The 11,192-nt window shown below is 36.3% G+C and overlaps 1 protein-coding gene and 1 long non-coding RNA gene across 2 annotated transcripts; both read right to left on the bottom strand.

Annotated features, from left to right (window-relative positions):
* Positions 1–4,823, bottom strand: LOC127900704 (uncharacterized). The gene is made up of 5 exons (XM_052435906.1): positions 4,728–4,823; positions 1,528–2,430; positions 1,355–1,432; positions 671–1,210; positions 1–588 (listed from the first exon to the last, which is right to left on the bottom strand). Exons 1-5 carry the CDS (start codon positions 4,821–4,823, stop codon positions 1–3), a joined length of 2,205 nt encoding a protein of 734 aa, XP_052291866.1.
* Positions 4,824–9,250: 4,427 nt separating this feature from the next.
* LOC127901288 (uncharacterized) lies at positions 9,251–10,670 on the bottom strand. Its single transcript, XR_008053446.1, has 2 exons — positions 10,566–10,670; positions 9,251–9,556 (listed from the first exon to the last, which is right to left on the bottom strand). It is a non-coding gene; the product is annotated as an uncharacterized LOC127901288 (long non-coding RNA).
* Positions 10,671–11,192: the final 522 nt, after the last annotated feature.

Below are 11,192 nucleotides of genomic sequence, written 5' to 3'. Positions count from 1 at the left end.
CTATATTCTAGTGCAAATATTCCAAGCAAGGATAAGCCCTTGATAAATGCCTCTAAGCTCAGCCATTGTAACAGAACTGGAACTAAGCATCAACCCAAAACCAGTCAACCAATGACCCAAATAATGGCGAAGCAAACCACCAGCAGTAGAAATACCATTGGCCTTATGAGCCCCATTAGTATTCAAAGTGCACCTAGGCCACTCGGGAGGGTGCCACCGAATCCACTTATCAATCTTTAACCTTCCTGTGACCAAACAATGGTTGTGAATCTTGCTCATCTCCTCGGCACGCAGAGAAACATCCACCAATAACGCCATAGGATCCATAGAAGTCTTGTTAAAAACAAATTGGTTCCGCCAGAACCAAATCCTCCAAACTCCAATACCAAAGAAAACCGACCAGTTGGAAATATTCTGACTTCTACTCACGTCCTCTACATTCCCACAACCAAGTCGAGAGGTTGGAGTTAAAGAAAGATTGCCGCTTCTCCAAAGGGACAACTTTGAGCCAAAAAGTCTTGGCAGCCACACAATCACGAAGAACATGGAGAGTATCCTCGACTGAAGCTCCACAACGATCACAAGCCTCTGAAATGGGAATATGACACCGAGCCAATTCAATTTTGGTCTTCAAACGATCCTATAAAGCTTGCCAAAGAAAGATACGCACACCTTGGGGACCTTTCCACCTCCAAACAAACCTCCAACGGTAATCCTCAATAACCGAACTTGATCCAGTGAGCATCAAATAAGCCAATTTAGTGGTGAACAACCCTGTTCTAGAGTGAGCCCAAAAACAAGTGTCCAAACCATGCATAGGAGAAGGAGGAAGCACATCCGTAATTTGAAGAATGATATTATTGGGAAGTAAATGCTCAAACTGATCCCACCACCAAGAACCATCATTCTTTATAAAAGCCGACACTTTACAATCAAGGATATGAACAGGAATATTATCCATGGCATAGGCCGCCAGCGGTAAATCCTTCGTAACCCAAAGGTCCCACCAAAACCAAACAGAATCACCATTGTCTAAACACCACCTTCGACTAGTAAGAACTTCACTCCAAACCGTGCCAATAGACTTCCAAAGGTGAGAACCATAGCGAGTGTGCAAAGTTTCAGGAAGGGTGTTATTAGCAATCCCATACTTCGTTCTTAGGACTTTAACCCAAAGACTTTCGGGAGAGGAGATCAAACCCCAAGCAAGCTTCATATGTAACGCTTTATTCATCATAGATAAAGATTTAAAACCAAGGCCACCAATAGATTTGGGCTTGCAAACATTCCGTCAACTAATCATACTGAGCTTCTGCTGCGGAGAGACACCACTCCAAATAAAACGTCTACAAACTCTGTCAATTCTGTCACGCACTCCACTAGGAAGCTTGATTGTTTGCATCACATATATGAGGATGGCTTGGAGGACTGACTGAGCCAACACAATACGACCTGCCAGAGATAAGTAAGAAGCCGTCCAGCTCGAAAGCCTCCTTTTAACTTTTTCAATAATCTCCTGATACATACCACTTGAAACTCTAGAATGATGCAGAGGAACTCCAGATAGTTGCCAAGGTCGTTGGAAATCGAGTAACCAAGCATTCCCGAAATAGTACTAGCCTCACTATCACCTACATTCTTGGAAAAGTGAATTAATGTTTTGGACTTATTAACTTTCGAACCAGAATTGTAACAGAAGGAGTCCAACACAGACAAAATAACACTAGCTTGCTCAACAAAGGCTTCAGCAAACAAAAGAGGATCATCAGCAAAAAAGAGGTGGGACAAAGGGACACCATTTCGAGACAGAGTAATAGAACGCCATTTTCCCGTACCACCAACATTAAAAATCCCATGACTGAGTCTCTCAATACAAAACACAAAGAGATAAGGGGATAAAGGATCTCCCTGATGGACCCCTCTAGAAGGCTTAAAAGACTCTGTATTTTCCCCATTCCAGAGAACCCACATAAAGGCAGAAGTTATACAAGCCATAATCACTTGAATAAGGTCCAGCGGAATACGAGCTTCACAAAGAGTTTCATTGATAAAATCCCAACAAAGTCTATCATAGGCCTTCTCCAAGTCAACCTTTATGGCCATAAAACCCCTATTGCCAGACTTTCTACGTATAGAATGCACCACCTCTTGAGCTATCACAATGTTTTCAGTAATATGCCTTCCCGGGATAAAACTAGTTTGATGAGGAGAAATCAACTGAGGTAAAATCGTCTGGAGTCTATAAGTAATGACTTTAGTAATTGTTTTGTAAGCCACATTACATTGGGAAATAGGGCGATACATCTTCAAAGAAGTGGGGTTCTCAATCTTGGGAATAAGGACCAAAAGAGTGGAATTCAAATCACCAGTAATACACTCATTTTTGAAGACATCCTGAACTAGCTTACAGAATGAAGGACCAATCGTAGCCTATTGAGTGTGATAAAAAATAGCGTGGAAGCCATTAGGGCTAGGGGCTTTAAGAGGATGCATACCAAAGACAGTGTTTTTTATTTCCTCGTCTTCAAATGGATTCCGAAGCATGAAAAGTAAGGCATCATCAATAACAGGGAAGCAACTCGAATGAGGGTACGGCCGAAAATCTCGATGCTCGCAAGAGTAGAGCAAGGAAAAGTTCTAAATAGCGTATTCCTTAATATTCTCTTTTTCATAGATCCAACCTCTCGAGTCATCTTGAACAACAGCAATGTTGTTACGACACCTTCTAGAAGCAGTTTTTTGATGAAAATATATGGTATTTCGGTCCCCAAGACAACCAATCTTGGCGAGATTTTTGAAGCCAAATAATTTCTTCCTGGCTCAAAACCTCCTCCAGCTTAGCTCTAAGCTTTTTTTTAAGATCAATCAGCCCGTGGGAATAGTAATCCTCTAAGGCCCTTATTGGTTATTTTTATAAGCAATTACTACCAATGCCAATGTGCAAGTATATACAACAAGTAATAAAGTGATAAGTATTCAAAATCGTCTCCACATAGATTGATGTTACTTGAAATGCTAAAGCAATCACAATAATGCAACTCAACTTAAGACCGAAGCAAACAATTGTCAAGTAATTTCTATCGTAATCAATGATTGAAACATGAATTAAATAAAACAATACCGTAATGAAATAAACTAGGTTAAGTGTGTTTAAGATTCAATTGAGATTATGGTAGTTGAATGATCAAACTCTCCTTAGGCATTGACTGTTTTTCATCAAGTTAGCACCAGTTGTTATGACCATTGCCGCAGCACTGGGCATAGTTTATCTGCATTCTCAGCTATCGCATATTGGAAGTCTCATACCTTTAAATCTATTAACAATGATCAGTTTCTAATCTACCTATGGTATGACATTATGATCTTTAGCCTTTCCACCCTACAAGGTAAACACTTATGTCTAGTGTGTCATAAATCTTAACTTCAAGTATTGCCCTTATGGAATTTAAGATAACTTAATCCAAGAAACTTGACTTAAGATCAAGTAATACTCTAATAATATCCGCTAAGACATGCCCTTTTGCTGCTCTATCTTAACTGAAACTATTAAATGGGTGGTCAATCGAAATAACAGTTATATTCATAAAAACTACTAGAGTAAAGTGCTACAGCAATGCCATGACAATATATAAGAACAGTCAAGAACCCATTGGATTGTTTGTCACTCAACTACAAGTAAATTTAGTTCATATTCTGAGTGAGAAAAGTAAACATAAATATATTGATAACTGAATACATCAAAACAATTAAAGGAAGAAGAGAAATATAAGTTGAGCACGGTGAAAGACAAATAATTCTGCACGATTCTTCAATGTTGCCGAACAACACTCTCCAATTCTGATCTTTTTCTTCTTCCCTTTGTAATTATTCTGATGATAATTCCTTGCCGCCTTTCTATGTGGTGCACGCCTCCCTTTTATATTGCAAATTAAGGTAAACGAAAGCTCATGAGCGTGCATGCGTTAAATTAGGAAACATGCAGATTGCGATTTTGTGGCTGATCCGCGCCTAAGTTTTCTCATGCATTGCTCCCAAATTACTACAGCACTAGTTGCTCTAACATCCACAACAACACTGCATTATTCCCGATTGTGCTTTACTTCTTTTGTGGCCATCTTCTTTCCTCCTCTTACTCTTCTAATGTCTCAACATCTCCTCATGAATTTAGACTTTATGAAAACCTACAATTATGCACCTGTTTTTAGCACAAATTACTTTGATTCAAGCAAAACTTATTAAGACTCAACTAAAATGAATATTTATGCAAAATGTAACCAAAATGTAATAAAAAAACACCTTATTTATTCTCTAAATGTTCTTGATTCAAGCCTAGAATTGATGTAATAACTCTCATTTCCTAAAGTTATCACCCCGCTGAATACCACCCAACCTAGCCAACAACCTTTTCTTCCTCCAGAAAATATTCCCAAACATGTGCCTATTCCACTCCAAAGCATTGAGCGTGAAGCTTTTGGCAGTATCATTGTAAGTAAGCTTCTTATTCCACGCTTCATTACCAAACTAACTAAACTTATTATTCGTAAGCCACACAACTTGAAAACGAAAAGGACGGTCATGGGAGACGTTAGAAGAACAATTCTCACATTTAACTAGAATAAGACGATGGTCCAAAGATAATTTTGGTAAATGAAGGACAGTGTAGTCTGCAAAACGTTGAACCCAATAATTATTACAAATAACTCTATCCAAGCGTTTGAAGAGAGTACCTCTTGACCACGTAAACTGCGGCCCATGGAAGTGAAGATCATACATTCCCTGAGAGTGGAACCAAGCTTGATACAGCCTACAAGCTCCCAACCCATTCGGGGAACCCCCTTTCTTCTCAGAGTCATGTAAAATGGTATTGAAATCTCCCCCTAAAAGCCAGGGGCCCTGAACCGACGAGGCCAATAACTCCAAAGCGCTCCAAAGGGATTTTCGGATGCTAGAGATAGGGCTGCCGTAAATATCAGTAATCCAGGAAACCAGATGGTTATTATGTGAAACCCGTAGGTGAATAAATTGATTATGATTCCAAATAATTTCTACATCGAAAATATCCTTCCACAAGATCCAAATACCACCTGAAACCTTCAGCCTCCACACGATGAGATTTATTGAACCCACTTTTTTTTAATAAAAGTATCGACTTTTAGGCCATTGATTTGAGGTGAGGGCTTGTAATTCTTCACCATCATAGAAAAGGTATGGTGAAATAAAGGTGATGCGGCACCCTGGGTATTCCAAAACATGATTTGTATACATATAAAAATAATTTAAAGAATAAAGGTCTTCACTAAGACAACCCCACTAACTCAGCTCCCATATCCATAGCCGACTCAGCCATAACCAAATCATCTTCATCTGATACACACACCTCTTTTCCATTTGCACTATGAAAACTTTGAGCCCCGTCCATATCCCTGAAATGGTTTTCACCTTCAATAACAAAGTTGTCAGGTGGGTCCCCATCTAGATAATTATCATGCCCCTCCGCTAGGGAAATACCTCAGGTAGTTCTAGAGGAGGAAAGGGCTTTATCTAGATTAGGAGGCTTAGGAATTTTAGGAAAGGACACAACACTATGATGAAGGGGGTTTAAGGATGTGGGGACGTGCATGGGAATTCTGGAGCTAGGAATAGCATGCATGTCTTGCATGGGAGATTGGGTAGCATGCGGTTTGTGTGGGAAAGTAGTATTGGGGTCATTAAAGTGTTCATGCATGCCATGCATGACAGTAGGGATACCATTGGGGTTGGTACTCGAGTTACCAATTTGAGCAAGCATGCCTTGCATGGCAATGAGGACACTATTAGGCCTGGACTTAGGGATTGAACTTCTGGAAAGAATCTGGATATTAGTGTTGGTATTTTCTTCATTAGAAATATGATTCTCTAGAAACAAGGGTGAAGAGTCCAATCATGTAGGGATTTTCCTATAAGGATGGCTGTGGTTTTTCTTTTTGGGATATCTAGTTCGAAGCGCCAAAGACTAGATACTTGTTGAAGCAGGCATGACTTCATCATGGTTAGGGCTTACCACTTTTGTCGTAAAATCAAGGATAGACTCCTCCTCGTTGACAGAATCTAAAATTCCAAATCGAGAATCTTGAAAAATAAGGTGCTAGTGCCCTGTTACCATATTCTTCGAGATAGCTTTTGCATTAAGCTTAATGGCCCGAGGTTTTCGAGCCACCACCATCCATGACCCAAATTTTGCCTCACTTCGGCCAGCTAACTCCGTCTCAACAGTCGCCTGTGTTTCCGCTACCATGGGAGGGATTGGAAGCACTTTCTCTTGAGGAACAACTTTAGCACTATCCGGACAAGCATCTTTGTAATGACCAACCTTACCACAGACAAAGCAGATTGTAGGCAAATACTCATACTCCACCTGTTGAATTTTACCCTCAAAGTTAAACTGAGATATTAATGGTTTGTTAAGATCAATCTCAACCGCGATTCAAGCGAACTTCCCTCATTGCGCTTCCACCATCTTGTGATCCATCTTTACAACAGGGCAGACAATTTCTCCCAAACGTCTGATAATATTCTTATGATAGAAGTGTATATTCATCTCAGCAAGACGGATCCAAGCCACAATCTTCTCAATCTTATTAGTTGCAACATCAAAAGATGGTGACCATTGCTGGACAATTAAATATTGCCCCATGACTGTCCATGGACCCTCCGTTAGAGCGTACTCCACGTCTCTCTCATTAGAAAACCGGACCAAGTAATAATCCTGAGCAAGATCCACCACTGTAAAACCCTTAGTGGCACTCCAGATCGAATGCAGTCAGGGCTAATTAGTAATCGTAATAAATATGACCTAATGACAATTTATACCCTCTATACAGAGATAATTGCGGGAATTTATAAATCGTGATTGGTTTCGGAGAGATAATTACGGAAATTGATCAAACATGATTGGTGCCTTGGTGGTGGCCAATGGTATTTTTTTATTAATAAATTAAATAGTTATAAATAAAATATCATACAATTTTTTATTACAATTTGTATTACATTAAATAAAATTTAGTGAAATTCCAATTTATTAGGAATATTTATTTCCTAATTTAATTATATGTCTAATTTAGCAAGTCAATTAATGATGGAATTCTATAATTGGTGCATGAAATCTATTTAGAGTAAGAAATTGGTTCAAACAAGAAGTTTATTAAATGCTCTAGATATTTCTTAGGAGATAGGAAGACAAGAAAATTAGATTTATTCCTATTAAGATTAATAAGAATTATAAGAGGAAAGAAACTCTTATTTAGAAAGAATCAAATCTTTTAAGACTTGCAATTTTTGTGAAACCCTAGTGTCTATATAAAGAAAGGTATTTCACAATTGAAGATATGCAAGTATGCAACATAGAATATAAAGCAAAAAAGCTAAATTCGGCCTCCTAGAGAATCCGGATTTGGCACATAATGTCATGTTGATTTGTTTTCTTATCTTCATTTCATCTCTGTAGAGAATCTATATGGATCTTAGATAACTAGAAATTGAAGAATTGCTATTGATCACTTTGCGAAGTGTCTTGAGAATCGTGGATTAAGAGGGGTAGTAATTATTCAAGAGAAGTATGTTTAGTCTAAGGTTGAGTAAGCTGTATGGTGATAAACTATAAGTGAGAGTCTTAAGTTTCGTAAATCCATAGGTTGTAACAAGTTAGTGAATTACTTTTCATTTGGGTGTGGCCTCGTAGAAGTAGGATTAATTAATTCAAACCACGTAAAAATCTTCGTGTCATTTAATCTCTGTAATTTATTGTGTTTTTGGAAAACAATATTTTTGATGCAGATGATAATAAGCTTGAACAGTACCGATAAACAATAATTGTGAATAGTAACAATTAGCAGTATTTTTAAAAATTAATTAAATTGTTAATTTTAGGATTTTAATTGCCTCCATTTATTTGCAATAGATCTAAATTCCTTTAAAAAAATGACTCTTATTGGACATACGATGCCTTCTTAAGCTTTAGAGAAGAAGATATTTGTAAAAGCTTTGCAAGTCATCTATACGCTGCCTCAAATGGAAAAGGAATTTACGTATTTAAGGATGACAGAGAACTTGAGGAAGAGAACCCATTTCACCAATCTTTTCATAAAACACTTTTTTCAGTTATTCTCAATTTTAGTTCCAAAAGATTCACCTTTTTCCTTGGAAAACTCTTCTAATTTTTAATATTATTTTCTTACTTTTGAATTTAAAGCAGTATTTTCTTTCCTTTTACAATCTTGTTATCTATCCTAATACGAATTGAAAAGTTTCATGGGTGATGATTTTAAGTTAAAATTTGAAAGAAATTTTGTACCAGAATGTTTAATCAATAAGAAATAAAGAAAGAACAATAAATTATTCTAAATTTATGCAAATTAATTTCATTTAGATGGCCAGTGACAGGTAGGGAAAAAAATGGATAGATTATGAATGCATGTGATTTACGGATTACTTAGATTCATATTTAATTTTAAATGTTTTATTTAAAGTGGGGTTTTATAAGGATAATAAAGGGTGTTAATGGCATCATTCTTTCGGCGGGCGTACTCAACATCAATTCATTTGGTTGCCCAGTTCAATTTTGTGCCTACTGATTTCTCAACAGTTATTAGTGGCCGAATGCTGGAACAGGCCCAATATTGGCAAAGCTTGATAAACACACTGAGGAATTCAGCAAGAATTTGAAAAGCCACGCATTGGAAGGATAAAGGACAAATATCTAGATTATGGATCTCAACTTATATATGTTATTGAATTGCAGACCGAGTTCAAGAGAGGTATTGTTGGGGAATTATTTAATGATTCCTATGCCCCGAACATGTTTGATAAAATGCCCAAGTGGGTACTATTGGAAAATTGATGGGTGAAACAGATACACAATTAAAGTGAAATTAAAAAATAGTGAGAAAACAGAATCACGCAGGAACACCAAAAATTATGTGCACTAATAAAAAAATGGTCTTCTCTGATACTATTTCCATATCAGTAATGGTTTTTACTAACACCGAGTTTAGTGTCATTGATCACGATGCAAAAAATTTTCTGACACATTTTTTGTGTCAGGAAATCTATGTCACCATAGTATCAAAAAAATGTTGATGATCGAACATCACATCAATAACGAGACTATGGTATCAAACAAATATTGGTACAAGAGCATAACAAATATAACGATACTATGGTATCAATGTTTATGAGAAAAATTAAAAAAAAAGAAAGAAAACAACATAATAGAGATTGAAAATTTGCATTTGGCATTTGAATTGAAATATACTTCCTACAATATGAAAAGTATTACATTGCATTGAACTGTTTAAAAATTATTACATTGTTGAAAATTTATTACATTGCTAACCAACTACAAGTAATTTATAAACTGATATATAGTAGCAGCACCATCATCAAACACACGGTTATTGCTTCTGCAGATTCTTAATTTCGATAATTGAAATGAAGCCTTCTATTATGTACGTGCTTTGATTATTTGCTCTGATTATTTAGTTTTGACCACTGTACGTGCTTAAGTTTATTGTAAGTAATCCTGCATTCAAGATATACACATTAAAAAAACTATATATTATTTTTATACTTAGTAGAACTAGATCTAGCAATCAGTAACAATTTATTTTGTTGACTTATAATAATAATAACAACAATAATAGTAACAATAATTAGAAAATATGAATAAAACTAAAATTTAACTAGAGTATCCCCTATAAAATTACAACTTCACCATCAAAGAACTCAATGCCAACCAAGAACACTGATCATTCTTTGCATCACCACAGTCCACACACATGATGTAACTGTATTGAATGGAAAGTGCTTTATAGGACATCCAATTCCAAAGATAGAAGGAATGAAGCAATTAGAAATAAAACATGGATGATTCGATTCTTTAGATAGGGCTTTATCAACATATCAAGAAAGAAAGATGCTATATGTGCTAAACCAAGTTTCTCTGAGCTACTCAGTTAAACATGTTGCAGGCGTATATTAAACTAACTTGTATATGCAATATATTGTAAGGACAAACATATGGCATGCTCCACAATGTCTAGGAGTATATTAAACAATACACTGAGAATGGGAAAATCTCATTATTAAAATCAAGAAGATTTAAAATCTTTCTTTTAGGAATCCAAAATATTTGTTAAAAATTTCACAAGTATGGTATGCTTTAGTTGGAATGGCCATTTTGAACACATTTTCCGAAAGTATGATTGGCCTAACTCATAATTGGTATTATCACCTATGTTTTTTTCCACCTAATGCCTCAAATGCAAATAGGTCAAACAATAGCAAGTAGAGATGGTTGGTCCATAGGGTTTTCACGATCAGATTCAAATATTAATGGTTTTAGCTTGATATTTTCAAGTGAATTGAGTAGAGGTAGACTAAGCCTCATAAATAATTGGTCCCAAGAGATATACTAGAAATCCTAATTAAAGGATAAGATGAAAAAAAAAATGAAATACTCCAGCAAGTTAAGGGTTGAATACAAGAGCACCAGCATTCTTTTTAGCAATAGGCGATATTAAAATACTTACAAGATGAGACACCGAGAGTTATATGTATAGCTTCACTTTTAATTGACAAACCTCAGTTTTGCTTCACACAATTTCTATCTCCACAGCTCTGTTGTTGTATGATTGTATTACAAAACCAAAAGCAAGTCTTGGCTAGAAAGTGACCTTAATTATTTTCATGTTTCTGCCCACAACGTGATGGCCGAGTTATGATTACATGTGAATGACCTCATTATTTGTGGGGAATGGAGTTGTTGTATGCGTTGAAAATGATGGCCGATCATATAATCTTCGTAAATTTTGTAAAAGGTACAACAATTTGCTTGACAAAAGTAAATTGTGCACCAATAAAATTAATGCAAGCAGTTGTGACGAAGATTGTCATTTTGTTCCTTGATGGAGACTCGAAGTAAACTTGTTGGAGTGTTGATAGTTTGGCAGCTTCACTGGTCTTCAATTTGTGACCAGCTGAGTTGTCGAACAATCACATAAGTGCAATTTTTTCTTCTCTAAAATTAATTTATTGCTAGCTAGTATAATAATCCTACGGAACCATGTCTTTTTTTCCTCACGGGAATACGTATCCACTGTTTTTTTCTTTCTTTCTTTTTTTTCCCCCCTAATAAGGCATTGTATTATCTCGATCAT

The sequence above is a fragment of the Citrus sinensis genome, chromosome 3 (assembly GCF_022201045.2).
Source record: "Citrus sinensis cultivar Valencia sweet orange chromosome 3, DVS_A1.0, whole genome shotgun sequence".
Classification (NCBI taxonomy): domain Eukaryota; kingdom Viridiplantae; phylum Streptophyta; class Magnoliopsida; order Sapindales; family Rutaceae; genus Citrus; species Citrus sinensis.
The sequence above is the reverse complement of the archived record's forward strand: the minus strand, read 5'-3'. Positions and strand labels throughout refer to the sequence as shown.